This window comes from Artemia franciscana, chromosome 9, assembly GCF_032884065.1.
Source record: "Artemia franciscana chromosome 9, ASM3288406v1, whole genome shotgun sequence".
NCBI classification, from domain to species: domain Eukaryota; kingdom Metazoa; phylum Arthropoda; class Branchiopoda; order Anostraca; family Artemiidae; genus Artemia; species Artemia franciscana.
This window is the reverse complement of record NC_088871.1, coordinates 11,077,797-11,099,682: the sequence shown is the minus strand read 5'-3', so window position 1 is coordinate 11,099,682 and position 21,886 is coordinate 11,077,797. Positions and strand designations below refer to the sequence as shown.

General features: G+C 36.5%; 1 protein-coding gene across 1 annotated transcript in view; it reads left to right on the top strand.

Annotated features, from left to right (window-relative positions):
* Nucleotides 1–17,621: 17,621 nt before the first annotated feature.
* LOC136030993 (uncharacterized) overlaps nt 17,622–21,886 on the top strand; it is a 56,934-nt gene continuing 52,669 nt past the window's right edge. The window contains exon 1 of the mRNA XM_065710153.1: nt 17,622–17,814. Coding sequence (XP_065566225.1) covers nt 17,637–17,814 — 178 coding nt within the window. The 5' untranslated portion in view covers nt 17,622–17,636. The remainder of the gene's footprint in view (nt 17,815–21,886) is intronic.

The window sequence follows — 21,886 nt, the reverse complement described above, 5'->3', positions numbered from 1 at the left end:
TATTCGTATATTTTTATTACGTATTTGAGGGGGTTTGCCTCCTCTTTAATACCTTGCTCTTTACACTAAAGCTTAAATTTTTTTCCAATTCTTTAAGAATGACCCCTGAATCACAAAGGCCGTAGAAGAAATAGTTGAAATAACTAAAAATACTTTAGCGTAAATAGCAGGTATTTAGGAAGAGATGAATCCCTCATATGTGCAATAATTTCCGTTCGTTTTGTTTTAATGCTGCTCCTGACTTTCAGTTGAAAAAACTTTTTCATATTTATCTTATCATTGTTTTTGGTTTTAAAAAATATTAGAAAATTCTTCGCCCCTTTCATGGAAATTCTTTCCTCCCATGGCGAATTCCTCTATGGAAAGATCCTCCCATGTAACCCACTCCCCTCAACCCTCCTATCCAAGAAAAAATTCACCTGAAAACGTCTGTACACTTCCCGATAACCATTACTACATGTAAACACTGGTCAAATTTGTAACTTGTAGCCCCTTCCCCGGGGACTGCGAGGGAGTAAGTAGTCCCCATAGACATAGTTTTTAGGTTTTTCGACTATGCTGAACAACATGGCTATCTCAGAATGTTGACCTGTTGACTTTGGGAAAAAAATGAGCGTGGGAGGTGGTCTAGGTGCCCTCCAATATTTTTGGTCACTTAAAAAGGGCACTAGAACTTTTAATTTCCATTAGAATGAGCCCTCTCGCAAGATTCTAGGACCACTGGGTCGATACAATCACCCCTGGGAAAAGAAAAAAAATAATTACGCACCCGTGATCGGTCTTCTGGAAAAAATACGAAATTCCACAATTTTGTAGATAGGAGCTTGAAAAATCTATAGTAGGGTTCTCTGATGCGCTAAATGCGATGGTGTGTTTTTCGTTGAGATTCTATAACTTTTAGTGGGTGTTTTGTCCTATTTTCCTAAATAAGGCAAATTTTCTCAGGCTCGTAACTTCTGATAAGTAAGACTAAATTTGATGAAACTTATATATTTTACATCAGCATAAAAATTTGATTCTTTTGATTTATCTATTAGTATCAAAACCCCATTTTTTATAGTTTCGTTTACTATTGAGCCGGATCGTTCCTTACTACAGTTCCAGTTACCACGTTACCACGTTAACAGTTGCCACGAACTGTTTGAAAAAACCCTGACGACGTAACTATAAGAGATTTTAGCATTTTTTTTGAAGTTTGGAAACAATGGACATAAAAAAAATAGTCTGCGAAAATACACTTATCCAAAACAAAAGAAGTAAGTACAGAACTAATGAATACTCATTAGCATACAACTCTTTCAGAACGACTCCTAAAACACAATAACCGCATAATTAGAATTTGAAGCTTTTTAAAAACACTAAAAAACTATCTTCATGTGTTTGGGAGGGACTATGGGACAATATCCCTTGTATATGGAATAATTACTGTTTCTTATAAGTTGTAATGTAGCTCCTTACTTTCAGTTGAAAAACTTGTGTTTTTCAATACTATTAAGATTAATCAAATGAACAGCTACCATTCCTAATGTATATTTTCTTTCTCCCCAGGGCTAAAGAGTTTTTTTTAGAAAGCGTCTCTGAAGTTTCCGTTACTACGGGCCGTGGTTTGCTCTTTACCAGGTTAGAAACATCTCTACAACCATGATCTTTTTTCTTATATGTGTGTCTACAGAAAACAGAGAACACAATCCAAGGATTTCCCCAAAATTACGAAGGTTAATAATAGCATGCACAAGTGTGGTATATTACGAAAAAGCATACTTAACAAAATTGACAAAATTTGCATTTAAGCCTTTGTTGTCTGAACTAGCTTGATTACTGTCTCAGTTATGCACACGAAGTTGTGGCAGCAATTCACAAGGATGTAGAGGGGGCCTTTCAGTGGGGGGGGGGGTTCACTCTCCCTCTTCAATCCTTATGCACAGGTCTATGTTTAAGTGGGTGTCGTAAGATGCCTCTCTCATTGGAACAATCTCCCTTACCCTTACTTGGAAAACTGAAAAAAAATAAGTCCCCTTATTTAGACAAGGGCTTCTGCGGAACGCGATGTATCTCTTCCGGAGAACATCCTATGTAGCTCTTCTGAATGGAAAGGAAAACAAAAAATGAATTTATAAGGCTAATCAAGGTAAAAATAAGTTTTATCTAAACAATTCCATAACATGATTACATTTGATAATGAAGTTAGGTGCTTCGCAATGATATTTCAGTTCCATAGTTTTATCAATTTTGTCTCTAAAAGTAAATTGTGTGGTCGGCATGAATGCAGACTCGCAGCTAAATTATATTTATTCACTTCCTTTTTTCACATATTTACGGAGATAATCAAATATTAGTTTAACAAAAATTTTGTTCCTTTGCTGATAATAAGAGATAAACAAATATTTAAACTCTTAAAGCTAAAATAATTTCTTGCTAGCCCCCCTAACTCAACTCCCTCCCTTTCTCAAAAAAAGAAAAAAATACTAAAAATGTACTTGACTAAAATTATTTCATGACATCTACAGAAGTCTTTGTTATGTAATATTAAAGCTTAGTAATGTGGCTAATGGCAAATTATGCAAGCAGGGCCACCATGGGATCTAGTAAGGGGTCATATCCCCTCCCTTTGGCTCAAAACATGACCTGGATGGTAAATAGTTTCATTAGCAACTCACAAAAAAGTTGATAACTAAAATGATTAAATAATTTCAAATAATCTAAACACAATTGTGAAACATTTCAAGTTTTAAACCAAAATTGCACGTTACCCGAAACTGGAAAGATAATGAAAAGAATTATGAGAGTTAACTTAATAAGTCACAAAAAAAATATTTTCTGTCAATGAACAAGAGCCAAGAGCTCATATGGCACTTGTGACGAGGTCCGAACCTAAAGCTAAATTTGGCACTAGAGTTATTTCGTTTGCTGTTCTTTCTTTATTGGCAATTATTACAAAAATAAACTTGCAAATACAGTGTTCCTGTAATCTCTTCTTGTTCGGTATTCTACCTGTAAGTTACGACTACTTCGGTATTCTAAGACTACTTGCATATCCAGTTACCGTGGCATCAGACACCCAATGTGACATATCGGTTGTCGACTGGTCTAACCACCACATTGGATGTGTTCTACCCTACACACTATAATTTCTGCGCATGAAATTAGGCTGCTTGGGGTCTAGACTGGTACGTATGTTTTTGGATCACAAAACTTAAGTGAAGGGATACCTATGATATCGCAAAATTTGTCTATCTGTACGCATTATAACTCTCGAAGGAAATGTGATATTTTGATGAACCTCGGTGCAAGGATTTTTTGAGTCAAGAGTAAGGTCAAGTTCGTAAATGGGTTTTGTTGCCTACATTTAGAGGTGGAGGAGGGGCTTTAAATTAATGAGAAAACAAAACATTTTCAAACAGCTAATGTGATAGCTGTCCGATCCGAATTGAAAACAGGGCATCTAAGACACGATATCTTTCTATATATCAAGTTTCATTAAGATCCAATTACCCATTCGTAAGATAAATATGCCTCAATTTTCACGATTTCCTCTCCTTCCAGCCCCCCAGATGGTCAAATCGGGCAAACAGCTCTTCTGAAATCAATTTGTGTAGGTCCCTGACACATCTACCAATTTTCATCGTTCTAGCACGTCAAGAAGTACCGAACTCCCCAAAGCAGTAGGAATCCTTCCAACTCCCCAAAAGAAATCGGATCCGGTCTGGTTATGTCAATCACGTATCTAGAACTTGTACTTATTCTTTTCATCAAGTTTCATCCTGATCTCCCCACTATAAGCGTTTTCCAAGATTTCCAGTTTCCAAGATTTCCGTTTCCCCTTTCTATCCCCCAATGTTCCCAGATCCAACCTACATAAAAATTGAGTATCAGAGACATGAGATCTTTCTATATATCAAGTTTCATTAAGATTCAGTCATCCATTCATAAGATAAACATACCCCAATTTTCACGATTCTCCCTTACTCCAGCCCCCCCCCCAGATGTTCGAATCGGAGAACCGACTCCGATATGTCTATTTGTTTCCTTACAATAGAAATAGACCTTATAGGTCTATTTATTATTTATTTCGCTGCTGAAGATCAGCAGCGAAAAAAGCTAGGCTGGCATTAAAAACCTGTTTTTAAATCATTTTCTTTCATTTCATTGAATTGTGTCGTTTCATAGCAATTTATTTTTCAGTCCTGGTTGAACTTCGCTGAGGTAAGGATACTGGGACTGTTTTGAAAAATTGTTTATTTTAGTTTTATAGATTTTATCCTCTCGTAAGTTGTTTTTTTCTTATTTGTATTGCTGAGGACGGCCCTTGGACATAGGGCCGAAATATTCATTCTAATTTGTTTCCCACTGTGTTAAAAAAATCCCTATTGTTCTTCTTGTTTTTGGTGTTTGTGATGGAAAGGCAGTGTGGTCTTCGTCGTTATTTACTTTCTTTCTGCTTTCCCAATCACAAATAATAACGATTCCCATCATTTTTCAAAGTTGATCGAGCAACCAAGAAATATACAAGGAATCGCTTAAACGAAGGAAATAATAGGAGTTCTTACACACGACGAGACTCTCGGTAATAGATATTTTTAGTGTGATTGTACTGTTTGAATATCGGACTTTGACATGATCATTTCAAGAGTTTGTAATTTAATTTTTACATTTGATTCAAAAAAGCCAAAGATTCATATGTTTGTATTTTTTTTATAAGTAACAATGATATAAAAAAAAACGTGAAACTTACACTTGAAACTTAAACAATCGAATAGATTAATTTCGGTAAGTATTATTTACTTCAGAACATCCATATACACTTTTCTTTGCTATTCTCTTGAATTTAAACATGCTATATTTAAACATAAGAAGGACATAAACCTTCAAAGTCCCATGTGTTCCCTGGGGAGCCCTCCATTTTCCCGTGTACCCAACCAAAGCTGACTCATTTTGAGGTTGCTACTTACAACGAGAATCAATATATACAAGCCTACAACCTGCCGAGTAACGAGGCCCAGCTTTGAAATCGGCTACATAGTTCTTTTTTCTCAACCCGCATATTCACGTTTCTGGCCACTAGAACAATCTAAAAAGGTAAAGGTTTCAAACTCCCTTCTGAAAAATTTGGATTGCACATTATACTAGAAGAAAGATCGTAGGTGCGCGTTTATTTCTTTATTTTCTTTCCCAAGGGTAAAAATTTTGAAATAGCCATTTTGTTTACCATAGTCTTACCATAGTCGAATAGTCCAGTAACCATGCCTTTGGGGATGACAGTTTGCCTTTTTGCTTTTATTTTTGGTTTAAGCATGGTATCCCTTCATATAGCCTTTCTTTCAATGGCCTTTTTAAGATTCTTTTACGCTCGGTCATGTCCAAGAGAACAAGGGATCTTAATTTCCTGTGATTCTAGTATAGAAAAAAATGTTTTAATTTTAACGGCATACGAATAGAAATTATTTTCCTAAGACATTAAACAGCATTTTAAAACCGTATGGGCACTCCAGGAAATTTGAACAAACCTCTTATTTCAAAGTTTGAGGTGTGGTTCGTCCTTTAAAGGCTACAGCTATTGCTTCAACGTTATACGTGAGCAGGTTAACTGCCAGCATATCAAACAATAATAGTGGATTCAATCCGTCTAAAACCGGTTTTGTTGCTTTTTCAACCTCTTCAAACATCAATATGTTTTGAAGCCCCCAATTATGGTTCTCAAAATGCTTTCCCCCTCATTTCCCAAAAAATGTCCCTGGAAGGTTCAACTCGATCACCCAGCCATCAAACAGTTCGTGGTAACGAACTGTAGTAAGGAGCGACCCGACTCAATAGTAACCAAATCTAAAAAAAATGGAATTTTGGTACCAATAGCTACATCAAAAGAATCGCATTTTAATGCTGATTTTAAATATATAAGTTTCATCAAGTTTAGTCTTACCCATCAAAAGTTACGAGCCTGAGAAAATTTGAGTTATTTTAGAAAATAGGGAGAAACACTCCCTAAAAGTCATAGAACCCTACCATAGAACCAAGGGTATCAGAGAACCCTTCTGTAGAAGTTTCAAGTTCCTATCTACAAAATTGTGGAATTTATATTTTTTGCCAGAAGGCAGATCACGGATGCGTGTTTATTTGTTAGTTTGTTTTTGTTTTTTTTTCCAGGGGTGATCGTATCGACCCAGTTGTCCTAGAATGTTGCGAGAGGGCTCATTCTAACGGAAATGAAAAGTTCTAGTGCTCTTTTTAAGTGACCAAAAAAATTGGAGGGCACCTAGGCCCCCTCCCACGCTAATTTTTTTCCCAAAGTCAACGGATCAAAATTCTGAGATAGCCATTTTATTCAGCGTAGTCGAAAAACCTTATAACTATGTCTTTGGGGACGACTTACTCCCCCACAGTCCCCGTGGGAGTGGTTACAAGTTCAAAACTTTGACCAATGCTTGCATATAGTAATGGTTATTGGGAAGTGTACAGGCGTTTTCAGGAGGATTTTTTGGTTGGAGGCAGGGGTTGAGAAGAGGGGGATATGCTGGGGGAACTTTCTATCGAGGAATTTTTCATGGGGGAAGAAAATTTCCATGAAGGGAGCGCAGGATTTACTAGCATTACTTAAAAAAAAAAACAATGAAAAATAAATATGAAAAAGTTTTTTTTTTCAGCTGGAAGTAAGCAGCAGCATTAAAACTTGAAACGAACAGAAATTATTACCCATATGAGGGGCTCACCTCCTCCTAATACCTCGCTCTTTACGCTAAAGTATTTTTAGTAATTGCAACTATTTATTCTGCGGCTTTTGTGATTCAGTGTGATTTTTGTGGTCATTCTTAATGAATTGGGACAAAATTCAAGCTTTAGTGTAAAGAGCGAGGTACTGACAAGGGGGCGAACCCCCTCATATATGTAATAAAAAGATGAGAATACAAAAGTTCTTTACGTAAGCTAATTTATAAGTTACATATTTCTTTTACTTATAAAAAGAATCGTAAAAAATTAAAAGTTCTAGTTGCCTTTTTAATTAACCGAAAATCGGAGAGCAACTAGGCTTCCTCCCCCGCTCTTTTTTTCTCAAAATCATTCGATCAAAGCTATGAGAAAGCCATTTAGCCAAAAAAAATAAATATACAAATTTTGTTTTAATTATTCCTCTGCGGAGAGCCAAAATCATAACATGCATTGATTCAAAAACGTTTAGAAATTAAATAAAAAGAACAAGTTTTTTTAAATGAAAGTAAGGAGCGACATTAAAACTTAAAACGAACAGAAATTATTCCGTATATGAAAGGGGCCTTTCCTTCTCAACGCCCCGCTCTTTACGCTAAAGTTTTTTACTGTTTTAAAATGTAGAGTTAAGAGAAAGAGATTTGTAATTAGTTGAAACTTCAATTATAAGATAATAACAATAGTTAAAAGAATGAAGGAATTGAGTCAGGCTTTTTAGAATTATTATAAATGATCCTTCTTATTCACTTTTGCTGTTGTTTTAAGCAAATGAAAAAGAGTTGTTTTGTTTTATGCAGCAATTCCGAGTCTGTAAGTGAACTTCGCTTTTATTGGTTTATTTTTGTGACACATCACCCTCAGCTATTTTTTTTTAGTCTTGCGGTAGCTCGGTAGATCAATGTTGTGTGTTACAATACAACCCGAGTCGTATGATTACTGCTGCCACGAGCTTTGGTGGTGGGTGTGCTATCTGTTGAAAATTCCCAGGTACTGAGTGTGTGACTGAGTAGTAAGTTAATTGCATTCAAGATTGCGCATGTGCCTTACTCAAACTGAAACTGAGTAATTGTTTCATTCCTTCAGTGTTGCCGCTGCTTGACTCTCCCTGTCCAGTGTTGCTGCTCCTTGCCTCGAGTCCCAAAGCAACTATTGCGATATGTCGAAACCAAACAAACTATTGTCCCGAGTGCCACCTGCTGGTAACCACAGATTCTGTCCAATGTGTGTCAGGATGCGATCGCTGGTTCCAGTAATCCAGTAGATCGCAGTGCCAGTAGTGGTTCCAGTAGATCGCAGTGCCACCTGCTGGTAACCACAGATTCTGTCCAATGTGTGTCAGGATGCGATCGCTGGTTCCACAAAGGCAATAATAAATCGGGCTAAAGGACCATTCCGGCGAATGGCTATATATGAACTTTCTGAAAGATAAATTAAGAAACAAATATAAAGAACACTTTCCTGAGAAAACTTCCAAGCGGTGCAACACAGATCGTCCTTACATAACCCAAGAAATTAAGGATTTGATTCGGTATAAAATTCAACTAAGAAAAGAAGGGAAAATAAGAAATGCTGCGTAACAAAATACGTAAAATGACAAGAAAACTGCAGCTGAGCATTACCACAAAAAAATGATAACCTTTGTGAATCAAAGCCTAGCATGCGATATAGGGAAATAAAACAAATTTGTGGAAAATCCCCTAGTGGTGTTGATTTTGTTCTGATTCTAATGATGAAAAAGTTGCTAACCAGTTAAATGGGCATTTGGCCAGAATAATCCAATCTTTGCCGCCTCTTGATGTAAATAAAACGACCCAAGAGTATCAGGAAATACCACATGATGACATATCTTTACCTACTATTTCTGAGGATCAAGTTTTTATTAAAATAAAGAAACTTAAATGAACTAGTATAACTCCCATTGATATTCCGATTGAACTTATAAAAGCATTTCCTGACAAATTGACTAAGCCACTAGCAAAAATTTTTAATTGCATTTCAACTTCTTCAGTTTACCCAAAGATATTTTATTTATTTTTTATTATTTTTATTTTTGATAATACATTTCAATGGTTCAGTTCACAAAAGATACTGTTGTTCTAGCAAAATTCAAAAACTATCCACCATGGCCATGTCGAGTGTTGGATATAATTCAGGCCAAGAACAGAAAAAAAATATCCTATGTTGTATTTTGTTATGGAAGCCATGAAATTGTGACAACAACAGCCTCACAGCTTTCGGCCTTTGTTAACATTTCAAAGGAGGCCAAGAAAAGAAATGAATTAGGCGTTGCAAACGCTTTTGCCGAATTAGCTGATTTTCCTGATAAGCATCTCGAAATTAGTGGTTCTAGTTTACCATATACATCGGCAAATTCAATAAAATCTGCCTTATCGGATTTGGACACGCTAAAATCCAATATCCGAAAGGATATAGAAAAAGAAGTACGTGAAAAAGTTGGATTATCAAATAGTGCGGATATAATTGACTCTATTGTTTCTCAGATTCACGACTCTATACTAGTCCAGTATTCGACCAAGTTTGATGAGATTGAAAACAAACTACGGGCTCTCCAAAACGCAAACCTAGCCCTAGAAAACAGGATTGAACAGCTTGAAACCCGTCTTGATGATATGGAGCAGGAAAAGCGACAAAATCAGCTTGTATTTCATGGTGTTGAACAAAGTGGGGGTCTTCCCATCTCTGAGTGTATATTGAATGTGATTACGGATAAAATGCAAATTTCTGATTTTTCTTCGACCGCAATAGTTTCTGTATTTAAATTTCGAGCACATTTTACTGATTCGGACACCATTGTAAATGCAAAAAAGCGTCCTGCGCCTGTGTTGGTTGTGTTCAAGTCTGCTGAAACTGCAAGAAAAGTATTTTCATGTAAGTCAAAACTTGCTCGATCGGAAATATTTGTTACCGAGTACCTAACATCAAAAAAGAAACAGATTCTTGACTTGGCTAAAAGTAAGTTCGGAAACAGAAATGTTTGGTCGAACAACGGGACAATTTTTGGAAAAGATTCAGTAGGAGTGATCCGTAAAATTAGAACTATGGCTGAAGTGGTCCGTTTGCCGAATCCGACCGCATAATTTTGAGTTATGAAATTATGTTGTTGCACTACTTTTATGTTTGTTTTCTTCTTTGCATTTTATAGCCAAAATGTCAGTTTCTTTCATGTTTATCTCTTTCTTTTTCCTTCTTCTTTCTGCCTCAGACTTTTTTTTCTTTTTTTCTTTTTTTTTTATTATTATTAAATAGTCACCTTAAATGAGCGTGAACAGATATGATGACGCTTTGAATGAATTTGAGCAAAACCGGTTTATTCTTGGAAGCCAAGCTCGTGACACACTTGCGGGGGATGATGATTGCATCAATAATTTTTCGCTGAATTATCGGCCAAGTAAATATGTGAATCCGAATAATCTTTATGAGTATTCAAAACCTGTGAGTGCAGATGAAAGAGCGATCGTGTTCTGGAATTGTCAAGGTCTAAGAACGGCATATTCTCCTCTATGTGAGATTTTAAGTTTACTAGATAAGAAATTGTAGGCCTATGTGAGACATTTGTTTCTAGCAAGTCACTGCCCTGGGATTATTCTTTTCCGGGATATGTTTGCGAGCGAAGAGAACGGACAACCATGGAGCGGGGCGGTCTATGTATTTTGATAAATGATGGTACCCAATATTGGGCTAGGGATGACCTCTCCCTCTGGCTTGAAGGTAGGATCGAAACCCTTTTCATAGAAATAAAAAATGAAGGGAAAAAAATTTGATTTTGGGGTTAATTTACAAAAATCTGTCATGTGATATTAGTTTTTTTATTGATGAATTTGAATTGTTATTAGATAAAATTAACAATGAAAATAAAAATAAATTTATGATGGGAGATTTTAATATTGATTTACTAAAAAAAGTGAATAGCTCAGATTTTGTTAATATGATGGTGTCACATGATAGTTTTCCTCTTGTAACTATTCCAACTCGGATTTCGCATCTTTCGGCCACCTTAATTGATAATTTCTTCGTTAATGGTGGATTACTTGAAAGATCCCAAGCAGATGTGATTGTGTCCGACGGGTCGGATCACCTTGTTATAATAAGTAAAATAAAGCTGAATCAGTCAAAGGAAAATAAACGGTGTGCAAGGGCATCGTTTTACCGTGAAATGAAAAGTAAAAACCTAAACAGTTTTGCAAATAAGATGGATGAAACAAATTTTTCGCGTGTAATAGAGGAAAAGTGTCCAAATGCAGCATATGACCTCTTCAGTGAGATAGTGACTAATGTAATGAATGAAACATGTCCCTTACGAAGAATAAACCCTAATAGAAATTTTCCTAAGAAACCATGGATAACAAAAGCCATTCTAGTTTCAATAAAGCAGAAAAACCAACTTTATGTGAATTATTTAAAAGATCATTCAGATGATAATTTTATAAAATTCAAAAAGTTTCGGAATATTTTAAATTCAGTAAAACGGAAAGCTCAGAAACTTCATTTCCAAAATGAATTTAATGAAAATCAAGGTAATATGAAAAATACATGAAAAACAATAAATAAACTTTTGGGTAATTTTCACAGTAGGGAGGAGGTGAGAGCCATGGAGACGACGGAAGGTCGTCTTACTGATTCTCAACACATAACGGAATTTCTGTGTGATTATTTTGCAAATGAAGGAAAAAGACTTTGCGATCAAGCGCGGGCTAGCTTACGCACATCTGTGAGTTTTGTTAACGGATAGATAGATAAGATTTTATTTCAAAATTTCCATGGCACTGCCAAATTTCTTTGGTACAGTCACACTAAAAAGCGTCCCAAAATAAAAAATAAAAAAACAAAACAAAGAAAACAAAACACTTATCAATCCTCCTGACTTTCGTTATAAATTTTTACAAAACTAGGCATAAAACTCTTCGCTAACCGCTGGCGGGCGCAGCATACCGGTTGAAGTTTGTAAACAGGCACTGCAATCCTGCGCGGGAGTCGTTTCGCTAATGGATTGTGGGGGGAAAAGGGTTTTGTGGATTGGGTAGATCAGAGATTTGCTTCCGAAATCAATGCAGAGTTTCTCTCTTCACTTTTCCAGAGTTTGTATTTTAAACTTTTTCAGCAGCTCTTCATACAACATTTCTGCATGCTTTGAAACTCTCATTAGAGCTCTTTTCTGAACTCTTTCAAGCCTGGCGCTTTGCTCAGCCGTCAGTCCAAAATGCCATACAGGAGCTGAATATTCCAAAATTGGGCGAATAAAAGATGTAAATATTCGGAGGAGGTGATCTGGAGGGGCTCCATGTTTCGACATAAGCTTGAGCATCTGCAGCCCAGCATTAACCTTTTTACTAGACTATTTGCTTCCCATTCCCTAGAGTAACCAAAACTCTAAAAAATGGAATTTTGATATCAGTAGCTGTATGATATAGTAGCTACCCATCAATAGTTACGACCCTGAGAAAATTTGCCTTATTTTAGAAAATAGGGGGAAACACCCCCTTAAATTCATAGAATCTTAACGAAAATTACACCGTCAGATTCAGCGTATCAGAGTACCCTACTGTAGAAGTTTCAAACTCCTATCTACAGAAATGTGGAATTTTGTATTTTTTGCCAGAAGGAGATCACGGATGCGTGTTTATTTGTTTGTTTGTTTTTTTGTTTTGTTTTTTTTTTCCCCAGGGGTGATCGTATCGACCCAGTTGTCCTAGAATGTTGCGATAGGGCTCATTCTGCCGGAAATGAAAAGTTCTAGTGCCCTTTTTAAGTGACCAAAAAAATTGGAGGGCAACTAGGCCCCCTCCCACGCTAATTATTTTCCCAAAGTCAACGGATCAAAATTCTGAGATATCCATTTTATTCAGCGTAGTCGAAAAACCTTATAACTATGTCTTTGGAGACGACTTACTCCCCCAGAGTCCCCGTGGGAGGGGCTACAAGTTACAAACTTTGACCAGTGCTTACATATAGTAATGGTTATTGCATTGGGAAGTGTACAGGCGTTTTCAGGAGGATTTTTTGGTTGGGGGAGGGGTTGAGAAGAGGGGGATATTCTGGGGGAGCTTTCCATCGAGGAATTGGTCATGGGGGAAGAAAATGTCCATGAAGGGAGCGCAGGATTTACTAGCATTACTTAAAAAAAACAATTAAAAAATAATTATTAAAAAGTTTTTTTTCAGCTGGAAGTAGGGAGCAGCAGTAAAACTCAAAACGAACAAAAATTATAACCCATATGAGGGGCTCACCTCCTCCTAATACCTCGCTCTTTACGCTAAAGTATTTTTACTAATGTCAACTATTTATTCTACGGCTTTTGTGATTCAGGGGTCATTCTTAATGAATTGAGACGAGAAGAGGGGGATATTCTGGGGGAGCTTTCCATCGAGGAATTGGTCATGGGGGAAGAAAATGTCCATGAAGGGAGCGCAGGATTTACTAGCATTACTTAAAAAAAACAATTAAAAAATAATTATTAAAAAGTTTTTTTCAGCTGGAAGTAGGGAGCAGCATTAAAACTTAAAACGAACAAAAACTATAACCCATATGAGGGGCTCACCTGCTCCTAATACCTCGCTCTTTACGCTAAAGTATTTTTACTAATGTCAACTATTTATTCTACGGCTTTTGTGATTCAGGGGTCATTCTTAATGAATTGGGACAAAATTATATCTTTTACTAATAAAAAGATTCGTAAAAAATTAAAAGTTCTAGTTGCCTTTTTAATTAACCAAAAAATTGGAGGGCAACTAAGGTTCCTCCCCCGCTGTTTTTTTTTATCAAAATCATTCAATCACAATTATGAGAAAGCCATTTAGCCAAAAAAAAATAATAAAAAAAATATTCAAATTTCGTTTTAATTATTCCTCTGCGGAGAGCCAAAATCAAAACATGCATTGATTCAAAAACGTTCAGAAATTAAATAAAAAAAAACAAGTTTTTTCAACTGAAAGTAAGGAGCGACATTAAAACTTAAAACGAACAGAAATTACTTCGTATATGAAAGGGGCTGCTTCCTCATCAACGCCCCGCTCTTTACGCTAAAGTTTTTTACTGTTTTAAAAAGAAAAGTTGAGAGAAAGAGTCAAACTTTAGTGTAAAGAACGGGGCGTTGATGAGGAAGCAGCCCCTTTCATATACGAAGTAATTTCTGTTCGTTTGAAGTTTTAATGTCGCTCCTTACTTTCAGTTGAAAAAACTTGTTTTTTTGTTTAATAAGAAAAAGAAAAGATACCCTTTCACTGAATTTGTATTTCATGTGCGCGAAAGCAACAGTCTAATTTTGAATTTTTTTTTTTTTTTTTTTTTTTTTCTCCACTAATATTTGCCTTTTCAGAAACCCTCTAAATTTTTTTCTTTATCTCTAAAATCAAACCCAATATAACTTTGACATTACTTAATGAAGAGGTTTCACAAATATAGTGCAGTTAAAATGTAATGTAAACTATTTCAAAACCCTAAAATTTGGCGATAGTATGTATAGGGAAATAGAAATCCACCGAAGAAGCCTAAAGCCCGTTTACCACAATTTGCATTTCCAAGTTTGAGAATTTAGTCTTAGATTGTTTCTGTTGTTCGTCAACTGTACTTTATGTGTGGTCAACTGTACTCTTTATATGTGAGCGAGGCCGAATTGATGGATTGAAGGCGTTGAAGGACCGAGCCACCAACTGAAGCCAGTCAAGCGATGAGAGGGAGGCAAAATCAGTCTTACGAGGTATCTTTCACGAAGGGTCGAAGACCCAAGTGTCAGCAAATCAGACCAAGGGTCTAAACCCTAACAAAGCAAAGCAAAGGCACATTTGCAAAGGGAGTAGGTCCAAATGCTGGGGAGGCAAAGTGGGAGACTTTTTCAAGGACCCCTGGCCCAATCTTGTGCTATAGGGAGAACCAGTGATGTATAATGAGTCACAATAAAGGTTTTTCTCAAAATAAAAGAAAATTTAAAAAACGACGAAGGAATTCCAATAGTAAACTTTCATTTGGTTTAGTATTCTAAAGATTTTTTTAAGGTTAAATTTCGGTTAATCTACTGGTAAATGTAACACATGATTTTGTTGAATTTTCAACAACTTTTTTTATGGCATTTAGTATTTACCAAGCGACATATAGCAATCGTAACTGTCAGTCTATCGGTCTATCTGTCTGTCCCGGTTTTGCTAGTTTGGGCACTTTCAGATAAGCTAGGATGACGGAACTTGGCAGTCGTATTAAGGACCAGACCAAATTAAATTGGAAATAGTCGTTTCCCCGATTCGGTCATCTGGAGGGGGATAGAAGGAGGTTAATTCGGAAAATTTAGAAAAAAATAGGTATTTTTAACTTGCGAGCGGGTGATCGGATCTTAATGAAATCTGACATTTAGAAGGATATCGTGTCTCAGAGCTCTCATTTAAATTCCGACCGGATCCGGTGACGTTGGTGGGAGTTGGGGGGGACTTGAAATTTCGTCAAACGCTTAGAGTGGAGGATCGGGATGAAACTTGGTGGGAAAAATAAGCACAAGTTTTATATACGTGATTGACATAAGCAGAACGAATCCACTCTCTTTGGGAGAGTTGAGGGGGGGGGGGTTAACTCGGAAAAAATATAAAAAATGGGATATTTTGAACTTACGAATAAGTTATTGAATTTTAATGAAATTTAATATTTAGAAGGACCTCATAATTCATACTTCTTATTTTAAATCCTGACCGGATCCAATGTCATTGGGGGGAGTTGGGGGGAACTGGACATCTTGGAAAACACTTAGAGTGGAGAGATCGAAATGAAACTTGGTGGGAGGAGTAATTAAAAGTCCTAGATATGTAACTGGCATAGCAGGATTGGATGCGTCTCTTTGGGGGAGTTAGGGGGGATCTAATTTGGTAATTCAGAAAAATTAGAAAAAATGAGGTATTTTTAGCTTACGAACGGACGATTGGATCCTAATGAAATTTGATTTTTGGAAGAACCTCGTGTCTCAGAGCTCTAATTTCGAATCCTAACCTGATCCGGTGACATTGGGGGAGTTGGAGAAAGAAACCGGAAATCTTGGAAAACGCTTAAAGTGTAGAGGTCGTGATGATGCTTGGTGGGAAGAATAAGCACAAGTCCCAGATACGTGATTGAAATAACCAGACTGGATTGGCTCTCTTTGAGGGAGTTGGGGGGGGGGTCATTCGGAAAAATAGAAACAATGAGGTAGTTTTAACTTGCGAACGAGTGATTAGATTTATATGCAATTTGATATCTAGAAGGGTCTTTTGCTTCAGAACTCTTATTTAAAATCCCGGCCAGATCCGGTGACATTGGGGGGAGTTGGAGGAGGAAACCGGAAATCTTGGAAAACGTGAAAACTGAGGTATCTTTATCTTAAGAATGGGTGATCAGATCTTAATGAAACTTAATATATAGAAAGGTCTTGTGTCTTAGATGCCCCACTTTCAATTCGAGTTGGATCCGAGGACATAGGGGGGGGGGGGGTCGAAGGTGGAAACATAAATCTTGGAAACTAGATATCTTGGAAAACACTTAGAATGGAGAGATCGGGATGAAACTTGATTCGAAGAATAAGCAGAAGTTCTAGATACGTTATTGACATAACTGGACCGGATCCGCTCTTTTTGGGGGAGTTGGGGGAAGGTATTTCCAGTGCTTTGTCGAGTTCGGTGCTTCTGGACGTGCTAGGGCGATGAAAACTAGTAGGCGTGTCAGGGACCTGCAGAAACTGACTTGATAGCAGTCGTTCCCCGATTTGACCATCTGGGGGGCTGGAGGGAGAGGAAAAATTTTAAAAATGAGGTATTTTTAACTTACGAATGAGTGATTTGATCTTCATGAAATTTAATATTAGTAGGACCTCATGTCTCAGAGCTTTTGCTTTAGATCCCGGCCGTATTTGGTGATATTGGGGAGAGTTGGAGGGGGAATGGGAAATCTTGGAAAACACTTAAAGTGTAGAGATCGGGATGAAACTTAGTGGTAAAAATAATTACAAGTCCTATATATGTGAATAATAAAATCAGAATGAATCCACTATGTTTGGGGGAGTGGGGGGGGTGATTTGGAAAAATTAGAAAAATTGAAGTTGTTTTTAACTCACGAACGGGTGACCGGATCTTAATGAAATCTGATATTTTGGAGGAATTCATGTCTCACAGCTGTCATTTTAAATCCCGATCAAACTGGTCACATTGGGGTGAGTTGGAGGGGAAATCTTTGAAAACACTTAGAGTGGAGAGATCGGGATGAAACTTGGTGGGTAGAATAAGCAAATGCTGCAGATACATGATTGATGTATCCGGACTGGATCATCTCTCTTTGGGAGAGTTAGGGGGGTCCAGTGCTTTAGCGAGTTCGCTGCTTCTGGACGTGCTAGGGCGATAAAAATTGGTAGGCTTGTCAGGGACCTGCACAAATTGACTTGATAAAGTCATTTTCCCAGATTCGACCATCTGGGGGGGGTGAAGGGAGAGGAAAAATTAGAAAAAATGGGGTATTTTGTGCAAAAGTGTGATCGGATCTTAACGAATTTTGATATATAGAAGGACCTCGTGTCTCGGAGCTCTTGTTTTAAATCATGACCGGTATTAAGCCTCTGATTTTCCTTTTAAGTCAATCTACTGATTCTTGAAATTTTGCTGGAGCTCGTGCCATGTGAGCTCTTGGCTCTTCTGGCCTCGTCACAAGTGCCATATGAGCTCTTAACTCTTGGTTTTCTCTTTTTTCCTACAGTGCAATGAGCCGTGGTGTCAAGAGACCGCAATTAATTAAAATACTGAAGAAAACCTTGACTTCTTTGAAATTAATTTTCTGAGGAAAATCTAAAAAAATGAATTAACCGAAAAACACTTCTTTAAAGAGCTTCACTGTATTTTCACTAAATTTCTTTTAATTAATCATGCCACTTTCCGGCACTGCTTTAGGCGTCAAGGTTTACCGAAGAAGCTAACATCAACATGATACCAAAAATTATTCTCATGAGACAGTTGACTTTGAGTCACATAAGGTGTGAGACTGGAAGAGTAATTTGGCGAGAAGAGCATAAATTGAAAATGATCTACCATTTGGCTTTGTTATTCCTTTTGGGATTTGTTAATTGCGAGGAGACTACTGACATTGCTGCAAATACAACAGGTTCTATTTTATTCATTTTTATATATTCATAGTTTCTGCTGTGTTCGGAAAGTAATGGTTTAAGAGGCGAGGGGTCGCTGTTTCTCAGAAATCATATACACCAAGAGGCACGTGCCAAGTATGGTGAACTTATACCAAGCATTTTGAAGAGGTTGTGAAAACTGCGCAAGCATTGCGATACTGTGCCAAGCGTGGCGGAAAATAGCAAAAAACTTTTAACGAAACTCCATAAAAAAAAGAACGGTACTATTCGAGATATCAGTTTAACATTCCGACTCTCAAAAGGAAACCCTGTAAGTTCCAAAAACTCCTTTAAAACATTTTAAAATACGTATCTGTATCATTCTTAAATGGTTACTACCTAAAGTTCCCACCACCCTACCCCCGTAATTGAAAAAAATATATTAGAGTTTATAAATAATCAGTGAATTTTCGACAGCATGACTCTTTTCTTTCAATAAATTTAACAGCAAACGGTAAACAAGTTGCGGGAAGAAAAGAGTAATGCTATCAAAATTCATAGAGTGTATTTTTCGGGTTCAAAATTTTTTCATTAGGGGGGGGGGTAGGGTAAGAAGTAAAGTTTTACATGACAATTATACCCCACCCCCATAGCAATAACAGACCAAGCCCTAAGTTTATATTTTTTTCATCGCTTGATTTCTTCGTGTTTCAGCCAAAGCCGTAAGTTTTTGCGTCCAAAGCTGGGAACAGCGTCATGTCACTACAACAGAACTGAGAACAGTTGGATAGATGAAACAGGTTTAAAATCATGAAAAAAAAAACCATAAAAACCAGTGTAATAGAAATTTTATGCATAATTTAAAAGAAGAAAGTTATTATTATAATGATTTTTGGAGTTTTTGTACCTATCCAATGGTTATATCTTGCCATATTAAAGGGATGATGGTGCATATTGTCACAGTTGTGGCTATTATTTAATTATTATTTATAATTATATTATTTGTCGGTTAGGGAAAAGATTGTACTACTCTTTTGCTATTACAATTTTCCCTTCAGTAGACCATAAAATGTATTTTTTTTTCTTTTCTTTCCTTGTGAGAATTGTGTGATAAGACCCCTCACAAGCCTCGCTGAATACATTTTGAATCTCCGTATATACCGAAACTACAAATGAAGAAAGTTGGTTTCTACGGAGTCTTACTCAATGATTCCTCAGAAATTCCCACTAGAATATTCTTGTGGGGTTGTTAGTGGCTCATTAATGTACAGTATGGTATCTTTTATTATGTAGCCTACTACATTTACGTATCTACAGGCACTGGAAGGGGGTTGGGTTAGTTCAAATTGAAGACTTACGTTTGTAATTTAAGCTTGTTTGTCGGGTTTATAATATCGTATTATCATGAACATCTTTGCTTCCTTGATATTACTCTGATGAATGTGTTAACGTTTAAAATAGAGCTGTCCACGTATAAAAAGTTTTCGCCCAGAAGCAATACTTTGATTTCTTAAAAGTTTAAAAGATTCATTGCATTAATACAACATCTTCAACATCAAGTAGCCAATTGTTGTCATATTAGCTAAATTGCATTCAGTGGAACTTTAAGTTCAGACAGAAAAGGGGTGTTAATTGGGGGGATTCCCCTAGAATTTGAAAAAGTATTTTTTACATATAAATGGTAAAAATGCTTTTATTATTTCGTTGAAAAAATTAGAAAAATTGGCCCGCTCCCTAGGCCTTGAAGATAATTTCAATACCGACCCACCCTCCCCATGCTTTTTCGTGACTTGACGATTCTACAGTCAAACCATGGGCACTCTCGTAAAAACCACCTCGTGCAGATATAAACAAAACCTGGTCTAACAGGTATATATTGCGCTTTTTCATAGCTTCCTATTCTAGACTTTACCGTTCAATACAAATCACACAACTTGGAAAAGCAGCTAAATACAGGGTATGCTTTATAACAGTAAAGAAATAATATAGGCTGAAGTAGGCTGAGCTCGTATCTTGGGAATATTGGGTCCACCCCCGAAGCCGGCAGCAAGTTTCTGAAGCAATTAGGATGCTAGTCACTCCTCCTAAAAAGGAAATTCTACAAAATTCTGAAAACAACTGTAAAAGAAAATCAAAAATACTTGCTCAAATAATTCCTAAAAACCCTTTATTTTATATTACCCCTCCCCTAATATACAAATATATACCCCCACCCTAATGCACAAATATATAGCACAAATTATATATTATCCATCCGTTTTACTATTTCTTGATTTCACTGACGGTGTTTCTTTGTCTATGTGTGTAATTATACAGCAAAAGGGGGTAAGTTACCAATCAATAATTTTGATGGTGATAAATTAATGTGTTTTAAATTTCAATAGCTTCATTAAAATAAAAATCACTTGGTTTTTTAAGATGGACAGACAAGGAGGGGGGATATGCAGAGGCCTTTGTTTAGAAATAGAAACTTTTTTCTTCCTTTTTCCCATTAGCCTAAGGGGGTGGGAGAACTGCCCCTGCCACTTCTCTTGTGACATCTATGGGCAGCATCTAGAAAATTTTCAGTGTGGGAGCTATGCTTCAAAAAGATATATGACAAATTCTATTTGTGAAAGTAACTGAATTTACAATTTGGGTCACGCTGAGCTCATAACACGGTAACAAAACTTTTTATCAGCTTCAAATCCAGGTAGAGGAACCTGTTAGTTTCATTATGTTCTAGGCTGTATCTTATTCTTCAGGAGATTAGCTGTGAATAGTGTACATGCATGCTCGAAAGGAAAATCATGCCTCCGAAATTCATCTTTTCGACTGTTTATGTTTCACGTGTATGTATGCCCAGAAAGCAAGTAGGGTCAAGGAGGACTTGTTTTGTTTTTATATTGTTGTTACTTATAATAAAAGAAATGCCAAAATATGAATCTTATGGCTGTTTTGTATCGAATGCAAAAATTAAATTATAAACTCTTACATGTGTGTGCATGCTAGCTGAGAGAATATTGAATATGTTCCCACGAGTAGAGAGTATTGAGCAAATTCTATCCTAATGTGGATTAGACTCCCCCCCCCCGACTTATATCAGATATAAATTAACAATTTAGGCCCAAAATGTGCTTTTCATGTTTTTGTTCCAATGAGAGGGACATTTTACGACACCCACTTCAACGTAGACCTGTGCGTAAGGCTTGCAGTGGGAGGGGGCAACTGCCTCCTCCCACTGCAAACCCCCTTTTCATTTCTGTGAATTACTGCCACTACTCTGTGTGTATAACTGAGACAATAATCAAGCCATTTCAGACCAAAAAGGCCTAAGTATAAATTTTGCCACATTTTCTTAATATATCATGCTGTTGTTTGTGAGTATTTATCCTTAGTAATTTGGGGAAAATTCTGGGAGTGGAAACTCTGTTTTCTGTAGACACACAAATAAGAAAAAATGATCATGGTTGCAGAGATAGCTCTAACCTAGTAAAGAGTGAATCACGGCCAATAGTAGCCGACAGTTCTGAGACGCTTTTTGAAAATAACTTTCTAGAGAGAAAATATACATTAGGAATGGAAACTATTATTTTGATTAATCTTAGTGCTAGTAAAAAAACAAGCTTTTCAACTGAAAGTAAGGAGCAACATTAAAACCTAAAACGAAAAGTAATTATTCCGTCTATAAGTGGATTTGTCCCATCCTCAATCTTCCACTCGTTACGCTGGTTTTTTAGTGTTTTAAAACAGCTTCTTATTCCAATTAAACGGCTGTTGTGTTTTAAGAGTCGTTCTTAAAGAATTGAGATAAAATATCAAACTTTTTTAAACAACCCATGAGTTAAAAATTTCACAACTCACAGGCTGTGAAGGGGAAAACCCATGGGGGAGTAAAAATTTTATTGCTCTCCCCCCATAAAAATTAATTCTGTATTTTCTTCTGTTTTATGTAAGTGCTTTTTTGTAGGATTTTTTTTGTGTCCCTTTTTTACACATTTAAAAAAAATTACCTAAGTTTTTTATATTTATGTCACCACGATCTTTTCTTATTATGAGGTTTTTACGTAAACATACTTATTTGGAAATGGTTGTTACAAAAAACAATTATGGGAGGGTTCACAAACAGTG